This window comes from Pogoniulus pusillus, chromosome 15 (genome assembly GCF_015220805.1).
Source record: "Pogoniulus pusillus isolate bPogPus1 chromosome 15, bPogPus1.pri, whole genome shotgun sequence".
In the NCBI taxonomy this organism is placed as follows: Eukaryota; Metazoa; Chordata; class Aves; order Piciformes; family Lybiidae; genus Pogoniulus; species Pogoniulus pusillus.
In genome coordinates this window covers 8,402,691-8,424,114 of record NC_087278.1, presented here as the reverse complement: position 1 = coordinate 8,424,114, position 21,424 = coordinate 8,402,691, and the positions used below count along the sequence as shown (strand labels likewise).

The following is a 21,424-nucleotide window of genomic DNA, read 5'->3' as shown; positions in this document are numbered from 1 at the left end:
GATTCCACCACTTCTCTGGGCAGCCTCTACCAGTGCCTCACCACCCTCAAAGTAAAGTTCCTCCTCCCTGTTTAGATGGAAGTTCTTGTGTTCAAGACTGTGCTTGTTACCTCTTGTCCTGTCACTAGGTACCACTGAAAAAAGACTGGTCCCAGCTTCCTGACACCCACTCTTCAAGTTTATATAAGCTTTGGTAAGATCCCACCTCGTTCATCTGTTCACCAGGATAAAAATCCCTGAGCCCCTCAGCCTTTTTTCATAGGACAGATATTCTAGTCCCCTAACCATCTTTGTAGCCCTTTGCTGTACCCTCTCAAGCAGGACCCTCTCCATCCTTCTTGCACTGGGAAGCCCAGAATTGGACACAGTACTCCAGATGAGGCCTCACCAGAGCAAAGCAGAGGGGGAGGAGAACCTTTCTCAACCTGCTTGCCACTCTTTTTGATGTACCCCAGGATGCTCTTGGCCTCACTGACAGCACATGATTATTCTGTTGTCTGCCAGGACTTCCATATCTTTTTCCACAGGGATGCTTTCCAGCAGGTCAGCCTCTCACCTGTACTGATGACATGAGGTCATTCCTTCCTAGCTGCACTACTCAGCATTTGCCCTTGTTGAATTTCATAAGGCTATCGTCCTAGAAGCCTCATGTGGTCTGGAGGCCATCCATGAGTGTCTAGCCTGGCTCCCACTATACTGTAAGGAAGTTTTCTCTGGCTTTGGGAACATTTTATACCATTCCCTTCCTGTTGTAGTCTCCCTGAGCTCTGTGTGTGTGTTGTGCAAACATGGTCAGGCTTGTGCATTTCAGACCTTGTTTGAGACTTCAGCCCTTGCTGTTTGGCCTGGGGCAGTCCTAGTCCCTTCGGTGACACATGATTTGAGCAGATGACTCCACATCAAATTTAGTGCAGGGGATGCCTTTGTTTCATAGGGAATGGCAGGATCCTGGAATTCTTTATCAATGGCATCAGTGCTGCTTTTGTCTCCCTCTGAAGCAATGTTTCTGAAGAAATGGTCTAGACCCTTTCCTGACCTTGTCAATGTGTGCAGCCTTGGAAACTTCTCTGAAGAAAAAAGTCATTAACTCAGAAAACAAAAGGAGAAGTAATTTAATTTGCTGAGTCTTGTTCCACTGATGGAGTCATTAAAAGACTTCCTCTCCTATGCACAAGTACACCGGTCTCTGCTGGAGAAGGCTGTATCACAGAGGCTGAAAGATGTGTCAGAGATCCCACAGAAAGAAGTGCCTGAGGCAGGGTCAGACTTGTTTGGTTGTTTTTCTTTTTTCTTCTTTTGTTTTTCTTTCAACACAATCAGCTTGTGTCATCCGTGGAGATTTTCACCTTGTGCATCTACCTTTCTCCTCTTGCGATCTGTTTTTCTCTTTCCCTCACCCTGTCCTGCTCTTCCTACCTCTTGCAGGTAGTTGTTAGCAGTGACCCCCTCCTTGCAGTCATCTCATTCATCCAGCCTGATATTCACTTGGGTCATTATTGAGACCACTCTGAGGACAAAGGCGTGGGAAAAGACTGCAGGAGCAAAACCAGAAGACTAATGCAAACCAAAGATTTGGTGGAGACAGTGGCACTGGACAATGGAGAGGAGATAAAACAGAAGGGAAACCAGCAGAGAAGTGCAATGAGATTTAGAGGAGGATGGGGAACCACCTTCCTATTAGTCAGATGTTTTCAGAATGTCAGCAAAAATGCATGCCAGCTACCTCTGAAAACCTCAGAGGAAGAAATCCTTGAAGAAAGAGGTTGAGCCATTTTTGCTTCAAAAAATACTGGGGTTCCTTGCATGAAGGAAAGTAGCCTTTACCTGAGGGATGAAGCTGTGGAATGGAATCTGAGAGACCCTTGCTCAGCCTTGGCTGTGTCAGTGGCTGTGGGCCTCTTGACCACCTCTAGTAAAAGCATGTTAGGACAAAACCTCTGCTGAGTGTAGTAAACATGCACAGGAATTGGAGTGGCTCTGTCCAGCTCCACTCTAATGCCACTTATGGGAGCTTCCTAGCTCCCTGAAAAAGGTCTATCCTTTAGGAATGGTGGCATATTATTTCCTGTAATTTCAGGGCTCTTTCAGTTCTGACTTTCTGAATTTGCTTTCTTTCCAGCCAGAGGAATTGACCAACATCTTGGAGATCAGCAATGTTGTCTTTACAAGCATGTTTTCCCTGGAAATGATTCTGAAACTCGCTGCTTTTGGTCTCTTTGATTACCTCCGCAACCCTTACAACATCTTTGACAGTATCATCGTCATCATCAGGTGACAGGGGCCTTGGGGAGTGACTGAAACACATATCAAGAAAGAGTACCACAGAGCTTGCATATTTTCATATGCCTTTTCAAGGGAGATTTAGCAGCTGTACTGGGAGGACCTGAGCTGATGCACAAGGCCAGTACTTGGTGACCCTAGGCAAGCTGCCTAGCGTTTCTGCCCTTCAGTTCTCCCTGTAGATTAGAGGCAATCACAATTGCCTTGTAAGTCCACAACAGATATTAGCTGTGAAACAATGGTAAATCACAGGAGCACAGGATGTCAGGGGTTGGAAGGGACCCAAAGAGATCATCAAGTCCAACCCCCCTGCCAGAGCAGGACCATACAATCTAGCTCAGGTCACAGGAATGCATCCAGATGAGTCTTGAAAGTCTCCAGAGAAGGAGACTGCACAACCTCTCTGGGGAGCCTGTTCCAGTGCTCTGGGACCCTTACAGTAAAGAAGTTTCCCCTTGTATTGAGGTGGATCCTCCTATGTTGAAGCTTACATCCATTGCTCCCTGTCCTGTCGTAAGGACCAAGTGAGCAGAGCCTGTCCCCTCCCCTCCTGAGCCCCAACCCTTAGATTTTTATAAACATTTATTAAATCCCCTCTCAGTCTTCTTTTCTCCAGACTAAAAAGCCCCAGGTGCCTCAGCCTCTCCTCATCAGGCAGTGCTCCAGTTCCCCAGTCATCCTCATAGCCCTCTGCTGGATCCTCTCCAGCAGATACCTGTCCTTCTTAAACTGGGGAGCCCAAAACTGAATGCAGTACTTGAGATGGATCTCACCAGGGCAGAGTAGAGGGGGAGGAGAACCTCCCTTCATCTGCTGGACACACTCTTCCTAATACACCCCCCGGATCCCATTGGCCTTCATGGCCACAGGGGCACATTGCTGTCTGTGATGGTTTGGGAGTTACCCACTCTCACACACACACACACACACACAATGAAATCACCCAGACTAGACTCAGTCAGCTGGAAGTTAAGGAATGAAGCTTTGTATTCACAGCTCAGCACAATATACAAGCAGGTAGGTACACTGTATTATGAATATTTACAGTTATATACAAGTTAAAGGTAATACAGAAGCACAACAGCCCTCCCAGAAATCAGAGTCCCCAGGAGGGGACTTCCACCCTTCCACCTTCTTTCCACCCCTCTGCCTTATCCCAGAGTCTGCCTTATGTGCAAGGTGAGTTGCTAGGATCAGCCAGGGGGGTTAGAAGCAGAATGATTGGTTGGGTTGCACAGATTCAAGTAGAACAGCAGAAGCCCAGGGAGAAAACAGCAGGCACCGACAGACAGACACTGTCTTATCTATCTTTGTGTCCTTGCTTTTATACGTCTCAGCGAACCTATGAGTGAAGTAGACATCACCATTGTTTCCTTTTCACAGCCTAGAATCTAATTTCTCTCATTCAAATACTCCAGTGAGCCTCAAACCAGCACGCTGTGCCATGGCTAGCTTATTATCCACCAGCACTCCCAGGTCCCTCTCCATGGGGCTGCTAAAGTTTTGCTGCATGCAAAAAAATAAGGATGTCACAGGGGTTTAATGGGTGCTAGAAGAACTTGCCTGGCTGGAATCAAATGCTGCAATCCTTTCCTCACTCATGCAGCTCATGTTGTCGCCAGAGCAATGCAGCTTTCTACACAGAAGTTTAAGCCTATAGTATATGCTTCCAATTATATCTTGCTGAAACAGCTTGTTCTCAGAGGTGAAAACTTGGCTTAGCCTTCTTATTGCTCTCTCTCTCTCTTCAGTTTGTTCACTTGTCTCTCATTTTGTTCCTTGTGCTGCCTGTGCCTACCTGGGCCCCAGCATCTGGGAAATCGTGGGCCAGGCGGACGGGGGCCTCTCTGTCTTGCGGACTTTCCGCCTCCTGAGGGTGCTGAAGCTGGTGCGGTTCATGCCCGCTCTGCGTCGCCAGCTTGTGGTGCTGATGAAGACTATGGACAATGTAGCCACCTTCTGCATGCTCCTCATGCTCTTCATCTTTATATTCAGGTGAGTTGGCAATGAGTTGCCTCAGAGGGTTTCGGAGCGGCGCTGCACGGCTGGTGGGGTCAGCAGCCTCAGTGCATGCTTGCACGCCTTGGTCTTGCCTGGTGCCCTAGCCTCAGGCAGGCGCTGACAAACATTTAGTTGGTTCTAGGGGCCGAGGTCGCTGCTGCCCTGAACTGGGGTCGGCAGCTGAAGGTTTGGCCTGGGTGGGGTGGAGAAATACTGCCACCAAATGCGCACTATGCTGAGCACAGTGCCCCGTGGTGGGACAGGTGAAGTGTCCTGGCAGTCAGCACTAGCTGCAGGAACGGTTCAGTCTGGAGGCTGCCTGGCAGAAGGGCAGCAGGGAGCAACCAAGACGTTTTGTCAGTGCACTCTATGCATGCAGTGATAGGGGGATAAAGATAAGTGAAAACAGATGATGGAGAGAGCAGATATGAAGGCCAGGTTGAAGGGCCTACGTGAGCTCTGAGGCAGTGCAGGTGAAAACCAAGGTGTTCTGGTGAGCTGTGGGAGTGCAGTGCATGGCTCCTTCTTCACAAACAGGTCTTGGTGGTCTGGCTGTGGTGTTCTACCTTTCACTCCTGTGGTGTGACATTAGGTTTTAAGGAGGAAAAGAGAATGTAACTGAGCTCCTTGTGATGGCAGCAGTATTTATGCTTGACACCATCTCTACTTCTTATCCCAACAGCATCCTGGGAATGCACATCTTTGGTTGCAAGTTCAGCCTCAGGACAGACACAGGAGATACAGTTCCTGACCGGAAGAATTTTGACTCTCTGCTGTGGGCCATTGTCACTGTCTTCCAGGTGAGCTCACTTTGCTTTCTACAGGTGGGCCAGGGGAAAGGGAAGATGATCAGGGAAAGCTTTTTCTCATTGCAGAACATTGCATTCACTTCTGACAGCAGGCTCCAGCCTGTGAGGTTCAGAGGAAGAGCAGCTGCATGCTGTAATCAAATGGCTGTTGTATCTCTCAGACAGGAACACTCCTTCCTTCCTAGGAGACTGTTTGCAAAGGTCCCTCCTGTTGGGAAATCCCATGTTTAATACTGTCACGTCATCACATGACTAGCCTCATGGTTGCTCTTGTTTGTTCTTGCTCAGCTGATGTTACTGGGGCAGTACCACAGCTGGACAGGAACAGTGGGCAGTGTGTGTGTGGTTATGGGGAAGCTAAGAGGCCTGATGTACTCCTAATGTGTATCCATTCACCCATCATTTCTGAGGGCCTTCTTTGTATTCTTCCCTCGTGCTTATGTGGTCTCTATTCCCTATTGCAGATTCTAACCCAGGAGGACTGGAATGTTGTGCTCTATAATGGCATGGCCTCCACCTCACCATGGGCATCCCTCTACTTTGTGGCTCTCATGACATTTGGCAATTATGTGCTCTTCAATCTGCTGGTGGCCATTCTCGTGGAGGGATTCCAGGCTGAGGTGAGTTGCCACTAAGACCTTATCAGGAGGAGGAATTACAGGTGTTAAAAACGGGACCTTCCAGATGTTTTGAGGGTGCTGTGGTGGAGGACTCTCAGAGCATTACACTCTTGTAGTTTCCCTTGTTAAGTTCAGGGTGGATGCCATTAAACAACAAAAAAAATCACCCCCCTGAGGCTGTCAATCCTTGCAAGGAGACAAGCCCTCTGAAGGCAGGTCACAATTTCTACCCTGTGAAACAGACCCTACCCCACTAGAGTCAGTTCTTTGCCCTTCCAAAAGCAAGCAAACAGTAGGTCAGCCATCCTGGGTCACACAGGACTCTCTCCAGTGGTGTCACTGCTGCCTGGCTGCCAAGGATGATTTACACTTGTTCCAGCAATGAAAGACAAGAATAAAGGATCTTTTCTGTTTGTGAGTTCTCAACTCCTAAGTTTGTGTGTTCCAGGGTGATGCCAACAGGTCATACTCCGATGAAGACCAGAGTTCATCAAACATAGAGGACTTAGATCAGTTCCAAGAGGTCCAGGAAGGCTCAGGTACAGTAGCTTAAGCAGCCTCATTTTCTTATCTCCCATTGCTGTTTAGTGAGAAGAATGAAAGTGAATTCTGCAGAAAATTCACTTTCAGCTCTGAGAATTTATCAATTTTCATTTTGAACTTTTTGCTAGTTTGTGGTGTCATCTGTGGGAAAACTGAGGTGTGTTGGCATCTTGAGGAATATGATAGCTGAGAGGAGCAGTTCTCGAGTGACTTAGAGAATGGTGTCTCAGTTCCAGTCTAAATTTCCCAGAGACTCAAATATAGTTAATAGAACCAATAACAATTTATAGGATGCTTTTCCCTCTTCTTCTCCTCCTCCCCCCTTTTTTTAAAGAAAGGAAACTAGATGTAGAGAGGAAAAATTAAAACACCCTCAAATAAATAGTCTCACTTCGATTTGGAAGTTAAAGAGAAAACTTCAACAATAAATAAAAGGTATTTGAGGTAGGGGAGTTACAAAGAAGGTACAGGGAAGGGAAAACAAGATACAACATATATATGTGCAACCAAATTGATGGCAATGGGTTTTCCACCTCGTGCTTGATGGCCATGTGGTAAAACAAAGAGTAGCAGGAAACACGAATGTGATGCTATGAGGCAGAGAGGCAGGGCAAGAGAGAATGGAACAGGAGGTTGCTCTGCTTTTATAGGGGGCTAGCAGGAAGGGGGAGTGGGCTAACCACTACACCTGGAGAAAAGGTCAGACCCAGCCCCAGGGAGAAGTCAGGAGGATCTGGGATCAGGTCAAGACCACTCCCCCAGGAGGGTTAACCCTTTAAAAATGGCAACTAGGAGTAAGAAGTGAGACTTCAAGGTCTATTTCAGGAACGCTGTGTCCAAATCTGGGACCCACATTTGGACAGAGAATATCAACCCACAAGAAAGAACTTGGACAAATCTGGAAGTCTTGCCTCAGAACTAGTGGCTAATGAGGCTTAGAGAAACCAGAGAAGTGACTAGATCACACACTCTCTAAGTGCTGACCATAAGAAGAGATTTCTGATGGTAGATGGATCTTTAATTGAGCAGAAAAAAAAGACATAATGAGGTTGTAAAGGCTTGAAACTGAAACTAGACAAATTCAGACTAAAAAAAATAAAGGGCCACGTATTTTTTAAGGAAAGATAATTACCTGTTGGAACAGCCTGCCTACAAGATGCTAGATAAGGTCTCCACCCCTCAAAGCCTTTCCTTGAAGACTGCAAGTTTTTCTATGAAAGGTATTGTACTTCAGACAGGACCTGGAGCCAGGTAGCAACAGGAGTAGCTTGATCCACAAAGGACAGGCACAGGGATACTTGCAGCATAACCCAGACAAGGACCAGAGGCACAGGTCTCAGCGTAAATGCAGCTCTCAGAGCAAAGAGCAGTGGCTCCAGTATCATCTTGTCACAGCTCTTTCAAGCAGCTTAACTGTTTTCACAACAGCCTGATCCTAGGTTATCTGGCTGCACCGTATCAGAGCTCACCTTGAATGCTGGCAGCCAGATCCTTAGGAAGGCAGATGGGGAAGAGGTTACAGAGTTCATTGGTGCACACAGACATAATGCAATAGGTCAGACAGAAAGGATTGTTCTGGTCCTTGTAGGCATTAAAATCTGATACCCCATCCATCTCAACAAATGCCAATGGTTGTCCACAGCAGCTAATACACCTCTCAAAGGCTTGGATTGGTAGGACAGGCTTGGAAGGAGAGTAAGACTGCAGGAGTGTAGAGCTGACCCCAACATGCAGATGACTGTGGGTTTCCCCACATCTTGGTCTCTTCCTCAGCAGCTCACCTATCTGCTTTAAGTGGTCAAGCTGACAGTTGGTGGGACTCACTCAGACCTGAAGCTGTGGGTGTCTGTTCTCGGCATGCAGAAGCAAACTCTCCTCCCCTTGTTGCCCAGGTTCAGCTTCTTGCTCTGCCTGTTAGCTTGAGTCTGCCTGACCAGAACTCTGCTCATCTGTCTGGCCCCAAGGAGAGCTGCAATCAATTTTGGGAATTGAGGAGAAGAGTTCAAAGTCTTTCCATCTTACACAGCCTTTGCCACAAAACCCTGAATCAGAAGGAACTGCTACCAACTGCTGCTAAACAGTGAATGTTCTGTTAGCTGCTGCTAACATCCTAAATAGCTGAGACATTGAAGCAATCACTGGTGAGCAAGGAATGCACCTTCTTCTCTCTTTCTTATTCTTTCTGCATCTTTCCACACAGATCCCAAGCTCTGTGCAATTCCTGTGACACCTAATGGACACTTGGACCCATCCTTGCCCTCTTCCAACCCACCAGTGGCTGCTGGGGGAGTCACAAACTCTTCACACAACTCCCTGCAGCCTGACCAGATCCGTGTTGCTGTTGAGTCCCGGAAGAGCAGTGTGATGTCCCTGGGGAGAATGACCTATGACCAGCGGTCCTTGGTGAGTGAGTGAGTAGAAATGTGGGGCAGAATCTTCTTTTGAAGTCCAAGCAATCATCTGGGGATTGATATGGAGCACTGTAGTGCTGCTGTAGGCTTCTAACCCAGACACATTGCCTGTCTTCACGAAGCCAGGTCAGTTCACATTGCTTACCTACATTTCCAGATTATTGAAGTCTTTTTCCAGGCCATTGATCTATGTTCCATTGAATGTAGGATTCAGCACTTTTGTATTCTTCTAGTACAAGTGGGGTAAACACCAAGGAGACCCAATCTCCCAGAGTGAAACACATTTTGTCCCCTTGCACTTTCCACAGGACACACAATGATGCACTGAGTGAGTTAAGAGGATAGGAGTATCCATGTGACACCAGAACTTCCATGTCCCACAACAAATGGGTTTTCTGGAAGCTTTTATGACAATGAAGAGAGAAATCTTGACTTGAAGCTCCCCATAGCAGGTCCTGCTGCCCCTTAGCACTTTCCCAAGCACTTGTGACTGTCCAGCCAATGCAGTGTAACATCAGCTTTTTACCCATGGACACAACTTTAGGGGGTGCATTGGCGCTCAGAGGGTTCATGCTCCTGGTATTTCTAAATAGTGAGGGCTGTCAGCCACATGCTACATGGCAAGTTGTTGATGTGGATGGATGTACAGTTCATTGGGGTCCAAATTCAACCCACCAGATTGGACTAGACTGTAATCAGCAAGTCTGTTTCCCTCATTTCTTCCTTTCACTAAGACTCTGCTCAAAGATGGTATGTCATATTATCTGTCACCTTGTACCTTGTGTTATCCTTTACCCCAGGGCAGTCTACAAAGCTGCCAGTTGAATTTTTGAGAGCTTTATTCTTGCTCTGTGCTGGTGTAAGTAACAACATCAGGCACCTGGCCTTTGGCTTTATTTTTTGCCTTCCCTGTAAGTGCTTTGCACACAGATGGTGCTATAAAGTAATCACAGCCAACACCATTGCTAACTCACTATCAATTTATTGTCAGGTGTACAGAGATTGCTGCTAAATTCCACCATGTAACTTCCTCAGTGTCTGAAAACTGGCAAGCTCCCCTGTGATCTGAAACAGGGCCGTGTGGTCCCTCCTTGTGCCCAGGGTTGCTAAGCTCTCCTCTCCTCTCTTACAGTCTGGCTCCCGCAGCTCCCACTACGGCGCCTGGGGCCGCAGCGGAGCCTGGGGGAGCCGCCGCTCCAGCTGGAACAGCCTGGCCCGAGGGCACAGCCTGAAGCATAAACCTCCCTCTGCTGAGCACGAGTCTCTTCTGTCTGGGGAAGGGCACAGGGCTGCGGATGGGGAGCCGGACGGCACGGGAAGGGTGTTCCATCACCGCCGGACGCTCTCCCTGGACAACAAGGGCTCCTCTGACTTGTTAGAGCTGGCCTCGGTCCCATCCAGTCACAGAGTGACTTGTAAGCTGGGAACAGTACCTGGGAGCAGTGAGCATCAAGACTGCAATGGCAAAATGCCCAGTATTTCCAAGGAGATCTTCCCGAAGATGAACACCCGCAAGGAACGCGGAGAGGATGATGAAGAAATAGATTATGTGAGTGGAGGGAGCCTGAGGTTGCACTGCAGTGCTGTGGCAAACCCCAAATCATAGAATGGCAGGCGTTGAAAAGGCCCTCCAGAGATCAGGTCCAGCTCCCCTGCCAAAGCAGGATCACCTAGGGCAGTCCTAAAGTTCGTTTTGCTGCTGCGTGGGTGGGAGAACTTGCTGAAATGTTTCAGGTATAACTGGTGGACAACACTAAATGCAGATGGGACCTTCTAGACCTAGACAAACTCAGCCTACGTTGTCAGACTGCCTGCAAGGCAGTTGTGCAGGTGGACAACAGGAGAAAAGATGTGAGGCATGTGCATGGTCATTCAGGGGCTGTTATTTCAGAGCACTGCAGGTAGTGGTTTCTAAAGGTTAGGAAAGGTCAGGCTGTGTGAGCAGCCAGAGCTTTGCTTTGATCTGCTGATGTTCCCCAAGCAGGAAGCACAGGCACAAGAGACAAAGCAAGTGAGGTCTGCAGTGCCAGCCTAGGAGACTACAGTGCCCAATCTGTGAGCACATCAAAGGGTGGAAAATTGGAGGAAGCATCAGTAGAAATCTGAGCAGATATACATGCTGTACGTAGTGAAGTCACTTCCAGACCTGAATGTCAATGGAAGCCCTTCCTGCCTTGGCTTCTCATTTAGCTGAGGTAGTGAGAAAACACTGCCTGAAAGTAACCACTCTGAGAAAGCATAATGGATAATATCCTGCTCAAGAAGGGACTTTAGCAGTTTAATTTGTAGTGATCTGCTCTCCTCCCTCTCTACTCTGCCCTGGTGAGACCTCATCATGAATACTGTGTTCAATTTTGGGCTCCCCAGTTTAAGAAGGACAGGGATCTGCTGGAGAGGGTCCAGTGGAGGCCACGAGGATGATTAGGGGACAGGAGCACTGCCTGATGAGGAGAGGCTGAGGGACCTGGGGCTTTTTAGTCTGGAGAAAAGAAGACTGAGAGGGGATCTGATAAATGTTTATAAATATCTGAGGGCTGGGGGTCAGGAGGGGAGGGGACAGGCTCTGTTCACTTGCTCCTTGTGACAGGACAAGGAGCAATGGATGTAAGTTGCAGCAAAAGAGGTTCCACCTCAACACAAGGGGGAACTTCTTTACTGGAAGGGTCCCAGAGCACTGGAACAGGCTTCCCAGAGAGGTTGTGGAGTCTCCTTCTCTGGAGTCTTTCAGGGTCTGTCTGCATGCATTCCTCTATGACCTGAGCTAGATTGTATGGTCCTGCTCTGGCAGGGGGGGTTGGACTTGATGATCTCTTTGGGTCCCTTCCAACCCCTGACATCCTGTGATCTGAGAAGGAAACCAGATGCCAGGCAGTAAAGAGGCCTGGACAAAACAGCATCTACCTACTTTGCACAGCTTTGTTGCTCCTTGAGTCCATTTCCTCATTCAGGGGCAGTGCAGCCCACAGGTGCTGCTGTTTTGGGGTCAGATGTGAAAGGAAGAATGCCTCTGTCAGGGAAGTGGGAAGGTAACCAGTGCCACTTGCTTCTGCTGCATCCCTCCAGAGCCTGTGCTTTCGCATCCGGAAGATGATGGAAGTCTACAAGCCAGACTGGTGTGAACTACGGGAAGACTGGTCCATATATCTCTTCTCTCCACAAAACAGGTTTGTGCAGTTTTGCCATGAGAGATTTGAGAGGTTGGGGCATATTATGTTGCTATGATGGCCATGTCACCTGAGCTGCATGTTAGGTTGCAAATTTAAACGTGGTAGCTGGGAATGTATTTTGTCTTCTCCGTGTTCCCTCTACAGCCAAATAATTCTTCCTTAATTCTGGAGATGGGAGGAAAGAAGGATAAGAATCCTAAATCACTATTGTGATTTTTCCCTCCCTTTGGAGCATCCCATTTCTCTTTTGTATAATCATAAATATTTATAGCAAAGAAGACAGGGAATACTAACATTAACCCAGAAGAAAGAATGTATTATTAACAGCTCTATAATACTGATATTTCCTCCCCTGATACTACAGCAGTCTCTCCTTTTCATTTTCAGTCCCACAACCAACTTATCAGCAGTCTTACCACATCTTTTAGGGCAAAGGTAGTATTATTCCTGCTAAAGAGGTCTTTCCACTAGGAGAAAATGTCCACATACCCCATGGTGTTCTCACCCATGTGCATCGCCCCTTGAGGTTTTCACTATAATTCATGAGGGAGAGCTTTTCTCTCTGTGACACCTCTGCTCAGGAGCAGTGTCTTTCAGAGCAGATCTAAGCGTGGTCACCTTGACTGCCAACATACTGCCTCTCCTCAGTCCTGTTCAATATCTTTACTGATGATCTGGATGCGGGGATTAAGTCCAGCATCAGTAAGTTTGCAGATGACACCAAGCCAGCAGCAGGTGTTGATCTGTTGGAGAGTAGGAGAGCCTTGCAGAGGGACCTTGACAGGCTGGATGGGTGGGCAGAGGCCAATGGCATGAGATTTAGCAAGGCCAAATGCAGGGCTCTACACTTTGGCCACAGCAACCCCAAGCAGTGCTACAGGCTGGGGACAGAGTGGCTGGAGAGCAGCTTGGACAGGGCTGGGTGATAGGTTGGTCTGGATGATCTTGGAGGTCTCTTCCAACCTGGTTGATTCTATGATAGTGGCTAGGATACCACTCTGGTGCTGGCAATGTAGGAAGGTTCAGCTCCTTGCTCTGCCCTTGCTCTGCTCCAGATTCCTTGTGTGACTGTAGTCCACTCTGGGGTGGTATCATGGCAAGGAGCAATACTATGAGTATTGCTACATCAAAGCTCTGTTTTGGCCCAACCTCTCAATTTTCTGTTTTCATAGCTCCTAACCTTGCTCTGCCTAAGCCACAGGTGCCTACTGGAACTCTCTTGCAGGTTTCGCCTCCTCTGCCAAACCATCATAGCTCACAAACTCTTTGACCACGTTGTGCTGGCCTTCATCTTCCTGAACTGCATCACCATTGCCCTGGAGAGACCACAGATTGAACACAGGAGCACAGTGAGCACCATTTCCTCCCACTTGCTTTTTATCACAACCTCTGACAGAGCTTTGTAAGTGTTGCTGGCACTGGTAGGACCTCTAGAAGAACTTCAGCATTAAACACCAGCTCCCACTCATCTATTTGAATGCCTGAGTATTAGTAATTAACACAGTTTGTGCTTCCCCTGCAGGATCTTAAAATGGGGTGACCCACTTTATAAGACAGTAATCCTAGTTCCTTCCCTCTCGGGAAATAAATAAGAGTCCTGCAGGCACCTGCAGTTAAGAGATGACTGGCAAAAGGGACAGGCACTGTGAGCTAAGAGAGAATGAAGTACCACTCTGGAGGAATGGCATGTCATCAGTCATGTGTGCTGCTTTTGAGCTGTCTTGGAGATGGTTCAAGCTGACAAGTGAAATGGCTTTGTCTGCATGACTGCCTTAGCTGACCCCTGGACTCTACTGCACAGCCACACAATCCAGCAGTCGGTGCTCAGCAGCCCTTCAGGAAGAAGTTCCAGGTCAATGCAGCAGAGCAGGACTGAGCAGCACTGACAGAACAGGGCAGAAAGCATCTTGAGACTGAATTTGTGCTCTTGCAGAGTTGCACAGGAGCCTGTCCCAGCTATGGCACAGAACTGAGCCAATGTATGAGCTAAAAAGCTGCTTGGTGCTGACCTTTGCCAAAGGCACCTCTCCCATTTCCCCAGCTTTCAGACCCTTTAGAGGAAAGCAAAAGCTATCAAGTTCATCAGAGGGATTTGGCAGGCTAGCAAAAGTCAAGATACACTTAAGGCCTTTCTTCATTTTTTTAAATTTTTATTTTTTAGGAGAGAATCTTTCTCACTGTATCCAACTACATATTCACAGCGATTTTTGTAGCTGAGATGACACTGAAGGTAAGTTGCTGGAGACAAACAGCTCAGAGCCTTTTCCCAGCATCAGAAACACAATGTGGTTCATGCTTGCCCAGAAGCCTCCTAAAACCTCCATCTTTTCAGTGTGCCTGTCCTTCCCTCTACCTTGATAAAGGCAGATACTGCCTGGGCATGTGTCCCCTCTTGTTAGGCACTGAGGGGGCGTTTGCCTAGGCTTTAAATCCAAAGAAATCTAAGTATCCAGGAGGTGTGGATTTTGTGATGATGTCAAATGTCCATGCCATTTCCCCTGAAGCAAGGATAAGAGAAGTGACAACAATTTGAATAATATGCTCATAGCTGAGATAATTATCCAATGTGTGCCTAATGACTTTGCAACTGCAGCAAAATCTTAGTTTTTCCCCTCTTGTGACCAGAAAAGGGTCCTAAAACTGACTGCCTGAAGCCAAACCCCTGAATTACCCTGGAGGTGTTCGAGAAAAGACTGGATGAGGCACTCAGTGCCATGGTCTAGTTAACTGGACAGGGCTGGGGGATAGGTTGGCCTGGATGATCTTGGAGGTCTCTTCCAACCTGGTTGATTCTATGATTCTGTGATTATGGCTTTGATTGCAGGGTGTTCATCTCTCCTCCAGTCATTTCTGTAGCACCTGCTAGTGCTGAGAACTGCTGAAATTCGAACCACCACCCCCTTAAAACCCAAAATATGGGGATGAGTGCCCAATTTTACCTCCCAGCTGATCTCTGGATTGAGAGATTTGCCTCAGGTCTGTGGTATGGCAGGAAATGGTTTCCTGCATGTCCTCTACAGAGTCCTGTTGCTCAGGGAACAAAAGGAAAGGTGAGGAGACACCATGACCCTGTTATTTCTGGAGTTATGTGACACCAATTTCCTCAAAGTCATTTTCTTTCATAACTTTCCAGGTGAAAGGAAAAGATGATGAGATGCCACTTCGGTGTCAAGTGGAGTTGATAACTTCTCCCCACCCTCCCTCTTTCTCCATACCTGCCTCTACCAGGCAACATGTAGAAGATCCAATTAACCCCCTCTCATCTCCCCTCTCTTGCAGGTGGTCTCTCTAGGCCTGTACTTTGGGGATCAGGCTTACCTCCGCAGCAGCTGGAACGTCTTGGATGGCTTCTTGGTCTTCGTGTCTCTCATTGACATTGTGGTCTCGGTGGCCTCTGCTGGCGGTGCCAAAATCCTGGGTGTGCTGCGAGTGCTCCGGCTGCTGCGCACGTTGCGTCCCCTCCGGTTAGAGCACCACCAAGCCCTGCTCGGACCCCTCTTCCTGACAGCCCCTCCAGGAAGGGTCCCAAAGTCAAATCCTGCTGTGCCAAAGTGCGGTCTTTGACAGGCCGTAAGCCACAAGAGGGTTCCCCTTAGCCATACATCGCTGTCCCTGGAGGTACCTCATCAGACAACCAACCCATGGGACAGAAGAGCCTTTTTGGTCTCCACTGATGAGTCACTGCACAGGCAGAGCAGGGGACTGCTGCAATTGAAAATGCTTAACTTAAGCCAAACATCCCTGCCCTGCCCCTTGTTAACCCTCCCCTTCCTTCCTTTCCAGGGTCATCAGCCGAGCCCCTGGCCTGAAGCTGGTGGTGGAGACGCTCATTTCTTCCCTCAAGCCCATAGGAAATATCGTGCTCATCTGCTGTGCTTTCTTCATCATTTTTGGCATCCTGGGTGTGCAGGTAGGTTGTTACTGCCCATCAAGTAGCCTCTCTGCTGCCACTCTACCGTGGGCACCTATACCTCCAGGTGCTACAACATGCAGAGGGAACCAAGCTAAGCAGGATGGACAAGTAAGCCAGGAATATGTCTGCACCTGCCCTCCTTCGTTAGCTATCTCCCACCATAATATCTGTGCAGCCTTTGGCAGGGCCAGCCAGGTGCTCAGTGAGTGCAGGCATTGCTGAGTGTGTGAGGTAGGAGGTAATACACCTGGTAGGAACTGTATCAGGGTTTGGGTCAGTGTTATAGGGAGAGCTCAGGGCTGGTGTGGCACAGGACTCAGTGGGTGTGTCCATATCACACCACAGGGCCAAGTAGTTCACTCAGTACCTGCTTGCATGAACCCTGCCTCCAGTCAGCTCTGTTTCTCCCCTCTCTCTCTGAGCCCTAAATCAACCCACAACCTTTTTCTTTTCTTTCTTCTTTTTTTTTTTTAATCCTCTTTATTTTTGGCTGTTGCATTGCAGAGGAGCAAGGGCGTGGGTGTTACTTCCATCTCAGGCAATGTGCTATACTTAGTCTGAGCTGCTGCATCTGTACAAATGCACAATCCAGTACTTTCCATATGGGGAAAGGAGCCCTGGGCAGAAGAGCCCCAGCAGTGCAGTGCAGCTTTCTGGAGGGGAAAGAAGGAGAGAAATAAGATCTTTTTCTGAGAAGCATGGGGATGTTTTTCTGGTTCTTTACCCTCAGATGAGATCTTCTTTTCCCATCAGATCTTTTCATAGCTGGGAAGCAAGAAAGGGAGATTGTGTTTGAAGGCTAAATAGAAGATGGTTTTCCTTTTGGGCCAGTGACTCTAATTCCACCCAGAAAAAGCTGCCCTACAGGCTGTCAGAGAGTAAGACTTAGAGTCACTGCTGTCCTGAGGCAGTAGAGGAGGCTGAAAGGGCAGGTGTGGGTTTGTGTGGGTGGCTCTGGCTCTGTGCTCTGTTGCATTGCTGGTCTTCCCCACCCGTCGTGCTCCACCTGACTTGCAGCCCTGCAGCCCACCCACCACCTCGGGAGCTTCTTCACAGCCTAGGGAGCATTGGGAGCCCAGTGGGGAAAGGGGCTGATGGCATCACTTCCTTTCTGCAGCTCTTCAAGGGCAAATTCTACCACTGTTTGGGAGTCGACATCAGGAACATCACCAACCGCTCTGACTGCGTGGCTGCCAACTACAAGTGGGTGCACCACAAGTATAACTTTGACAACCTGGGACAGGTGAGTGTGCCTACAGACCCTGTCTCTGAGGGGAGCCCAGCACAGAGTTTTGTCTTCTCCTGTACCTGCACAGATGCAGTGCCTGGGAAGTCTGGTCCCTGGTCCAGGAGAGGCACTTATTTGACAGAAGCTGTCACTAGTGGATTGGTATCAGAATGATGCTTAGAAGTTGTAGGGGAAAGAAAAGTGGTGGCAGCAGAGAGCTTGATTTTCCTCCTGCCGCAAAGCAGATGTTCTTTGCAACCTCTCTCTTCTGGTGGGTCTGGCTGCACACAGCTTCCTGTGCCCCCCTCCCTCTCCTCCACGGGGGGAAGGAGCAGGTTTTGATGTGTGTAGAGAGAGAGACACAGGCAGGAAGAGGGTTTCAGTGCTGTGTGTGTTAGAGTGTAAACCCACTTTTTCATTTTTTTCCTCCCAGCCTGCCAAATGCAGCTGCTCCACATCTGCTTTGCTTTGTATATTTCAGGCTCTGATGTCCCTCTTTGTTCTGGCTTCCAAGGATGGCTGGGTCAATATTATGTATAATGGACTAGATGCTGTGGCTGTTGACCAGCAGGTACAAAAACCTCCCTGAGAAAGGACCCTTTTCACTTTCTTCAGGCTAGGAAGGCAGAAGCATGCTTCAGTGTCTTGCTTCAGATACCCCCCTCATACCAAAAGTCCCTTTCAGAACCCCTCTGAATCCTTTGCTGATCTATTTGCAGGGGGTCAGGGTCGTGCCTGATCCATGCAGGGATGTGCAACTGTGGCTGTGTGGTAGATATCTGTAGTAATTCTCACCCTCTACTCAGGTTGGATGTCACAGTAAGCCTTTATCTGTTTGTTATGATGGAGCAAGAATGCTGTGTGCCTTTCTGGACACGCCAGCTCCCTCCTGGGGCACAGATGGTTGTATTAATACTCTCTAAAGCAGAGACTGTTGAGATGCTGCCCACTTGATCTCTATTCCGCTACTAGTAAGGCACTGACAAGTGTAGGCACCTGCCCAGGAAAGCAGTGCCACAGGTTTAAACCTCAGGCTTGATGCTCCATTTACCAGTTCACCTCTGCACGAGATGCACCACCGGTGGCTTTGTAGGCATTTGTCAGGAGATGCAGTCAGGGCCTGCTTTCTCTCCTGAATGATATATTTGTTCCCATCTCAGTGCCATTTTGGTGCTGTGTGGATGTGGTCTCTACTTGCCCTCAAGCCAGAGCCGTTCCTGGTGCCTGGTGCATCCATTTTACCACATACTGGTGCTACACTTGACCTGCAGCTGGGGCTGAGCCTGAACTGCAGGTGACCCTTTGCAAGCAGGCCCTTGCACTTGATTCCCACCCACTCTGGCAATTGCTAGCTGATGCTGAAAGCCAACCAACCACAAGCTGCCTTGCCTGTAGCACCAGCTCTTCCCAGCCCACTTCTGATTTCCATAACCTTTTGTCACCTTCCCAGCAGTCAATCACCACAGCAGGTCCCACCCTGATAATTTCCGTGTCACCTTGTGTCTAGGCAGCTGACCATCTCTGTTCTCCCTCTCTTCCAGCCAGTAACCAACAACAACCCCTGGATGCTCCTCTACTTCATCTCCTTCCTTCTCATCGTCAGCTTCTTTGTGCTCAACATGTTCGTGGGGGTTGTGGTGGAGAACTTCCACAAGTGCCGTCAGCACCAGGAGGCTGAGGAGGCACGCCGGCGGGAGGAGAAGCGCTTGCGGCGCCTGGAGAAGAAGCGAAGGAGTAAGGCACAGCCTAAGTGTTTGGTTGGTTCGTAGGCCAAGGTTTTCTGAAAACAACCACCCTTCTCCTCTTCTTTTTCTTTGCTGATGGACCAGGCTCTGAAACACATCGCTTGTGGCTGCGCTCTCAGCCTTCCCCCCGCGCCGCTGCCACGCTGCTGCGCACCTCGCTGGGGTGGTCTGGGGAAGAGGGGTGGCTGATGAGGTCTTCTGTGGCTTGGGAAGCCACTGGGGTTCTGGCACCCTGCCCCTTGTGGGGTGATGGGTACCAAAAAATGCCCCTGCCTGTGTTCTGGTTGTGACAGGACGAGCACACACTGGGACAGGGCTTGGGCTAGTCCTACCTGGGCTTCCTGTGCCAAGCTGGTGTTTGCAGGAAGACCTGGACAGACCATTCTTTGTGCTTAAATCCAAATTTAAAGAAGGAGGGGAGGGGGAAAAAGAGGAATGAAAGAAAAGAAAAAAGGAGGGAAAAAAAGAAAGAGGAAGATCTCTGTGTTTTGTTCCTGTCTCCTTCCATCAGTGTTTCAGTGTCACTGCTTGGGTGAGCAAGCCCTCTTCCTGGTGTTTCCACCCCCTTCTGTATTACCTTTAGACAAACCTGCAAAAGCATCCTTGCCCCTGGTTATCACCCCTGCTACCCCAGGCTGATGGTTTTCTTCCGTTCACAGCCTGTGGGCATGCTTTCCCTTCCTCTGCTCCACTTTTCCCCCTCTCTCCTGCGACACCCCAGGGCCTCTCCTGGAACCATCTGCTCCCTTATTATAATTTGTGATCTTAATTTGTTGAGGCATAAAATGCTGATTTAGCACCATTCCCACAAACATAGACTAACAGATTTTCTTTCTAGCATTCCTTCCCTTGTCTTTTTTTCTACCCTTTTTTCCCTTTTCCTCCCCTCCCCTCCCTCTTCTCCTTACCTTTCACCTGTTCTTTTCCATTCTTTCTCCCATCTTCATTCCTTTTTCTTTCAATATCTATCACCACTCCTGTGCCTGCTCCCTCCTCAGCGTTTCTTACCCATTTCTCTCTTTCTTCCAATTTCTTCCTAACTCTGCCATCTCCCTCTTTCCACTGAAGAGGCGCAGCGTTTGCCGTACTATGCTACCTACTGCCCCATACGCCTCCTTATTCATTCGGTCTGCACCAGCCACTATCTGGACATCTTCATCACTTTCATCATCTGCCTCAACGTGGTCACTATGTCCTTGGAGCACTACAACCAACCTGTGGTGAGTGAGATCATGGAGATAAATCCTGCTTCTGGTCATTATGTAACTTTGCTCCAGCTTTCGGATAGCTGCTGCCCACCAGCATAGGCAGGATGCTGGAGTGTCCCTAAAAGTTACCAATAAAGTGTTGCAATGGGCAAAGTTATGGGAACAGTTGGCACCTGGGTCGGCACAATCCCAAGCACAAATCCAGGCTGGGTGGTGAATGGCTGAGAGCAGCCCTGAGGAAATGGACCTGGGGGTCTGGGTTGATGAAAAGCTCAATGTGCATTGGCAGTGCTCATGTGCAGCCCAGACAGCAACTATGCACTAGGCTGCAGCAAGAGAAGTGTGGCCAGCAGGGCAAGGGAAGGGATTCTGCCCCTTTACTCTGCTCTCATCAGACCCCACCTGGAGTACTGTGTGCAGTTCTGGAGCTCCCAGCACAAGAAGGACATGAAGCTGTTGGAGTGAGTCCAGAGGAGGGCCACAAAGAGGCAGAGGGCTGCAGCAGCTCTGCTATGAGGACAGGCTACAGGAGCTGGGGCTCTTCAGCCTGGGGAAGAGAAGGCTTCAAGACCTTATAGTGGCCTTCCAGTATCTGAAGGAGGCCTACAGGAAGGCTGGGGAGGGACTATTTACAAGATCTTGTAATGACAGGTCGAGGGGTAATGAATTTAAACTGGAAGAGGGGAGATTCAAACTAAGTGTTAGGAAAGGGTTCTTTCCAGTGAGGGTGGTGAGACACTGGCACAGGTTTCCCAGGGAGGTTGTGGCTGCTCCCTCTCTGGAGATGTTCAAAGCTAAGTTGGATAAGACCTTGAGTGACCTGTTCAAGTGGGAGGTGCCCCTGCCTATGGTGAGGGGTTGGAACTGGATGATCTTTGAGGTCACTTCCAACCTAGACCATTCTATGATTCTGTGCTCTGCAGCGATTTCTGATGCCCTACTCAAACACTTGTTATCCTCTAAAATCAACAGAGAGAAGGCATCTAAGCAAGAGTCAGGCCCCTAGAGAGCATTGTGTAATTAAATGCTTATGCTTTATATTATCAAGTGTATATTTGGGTCACCCAAATTTTGCTGCCTCTATCTACAGATACTGACAGTAGGAGTGGCAGAACCAGCAGTGTCTTGGGAACTTCAGGCTTTGTATCAGGTTTCCAAACATCAGTCCTATTCCCCGGACACATGGCCTGAGCTGAAGGGACTGCAGTGGCTGGTTCTGTATCGTGAGGTGTAGTGTTTTTACCAAGCCACCTTTTTTCCATAAGGCTAAGTCACAGAGCCAAAGTGCCGAGCAGAGGCTCTCTCAGCTGCAGAGGGTGATTCCCAGTAAAGGGCTCTACAGGCCAAGGAAATGTTATACATTGACTGGGGAGGACCATGTGCCTCTCAGTGTTCCTGGCAAAGCTCTAGATGCCTTTGATGGAAAAAATGTATGCTGCACATATCAAACAAGCTCTCTGCCTCCATATGTAGCATTCATCATGACATCTGCTTGGTGG

General features: G+C 48.7%; 1 protein-coding gene across 6 annotated transcripts in view; it reads left to right on the top strand.

Moving 5' to 3' along the window:
• The window catches only part of CACNA1I (calcium voltage-gated channel subunit alpha1 I), a 209,588-nt gene that overhangs the window by 168,929 nt on the left and 19,235 nt on the right, over positions 1 to 21,424 (top strand). For 4 of the 6 annotated variants that reach the window (XM_064155219.1, XM_064155216.1, XM_064155215.1 and 1 more), the window contains 16 exons: positions 2,120 to 2,271; positions 4,090 to 4,275; positions 4,964 to 5,081; positions 5,555 to 5,710; positions 6,159 to 6,249; positions 8,454 to 8,656; positions 9,797 to 10,213; positions 11,728 to 11,828; positions 13,057 to 13,180; positions 13,993 to 14,061; positions 15,111 to 15,295; positions 15,615 to 15,741; positions 16,862 to 16,987; positions 17,454 to 17,543; positions 18,514 to 18,733; positions 19,786 to 19,937. In XM_064155219.1, coding sequence (XP_064011289.1) covers positions 2,120 to 2,271; positions 4,090 to 4,275; positions 4,964 to 5,081; positions 5,555 to 5,710; positions 6,159 to 6,249; positions 8,454 to 8,656; positions 9,797 to 10,213; positions 11,728 to 11,828; positions 13,057 to 13,180; positions 13,993 to 14,061; positions 15,111 to 15,295; positions 15,615 to 15,741; positions 16,862 to 16,987; positions 17,454 to 17,543; positions 18,514 to 18,733; positions 19,786 to 19,937 — 2,517 coding nt within the window. The remainder of the gene's footprint in view (positions 1 to 2,119; positions 2,272 to 4,089; positions 4,276 to 4,963; positions 5,082 to 5,554; positions 5,711 to 6,158; positions 6,250 to 8,453; positions 8,657 to 9,796; positions 10,214 to 11,727; positions 11,829 to 13,056; positions 13,181 to 13,992; positions 14,062 to 15,110; positions 15,296 to 15,614; positions 15,742 to 16,861; positions 16,988 to 17,453; positions 17,544 to 18,513; positions 18,734 to 19,785; positions 19,938 to 21,424) is intronic. The other 2 variants (XM_064155218.1, XM_064155217.1) reach the window with 1 other exon arrangement.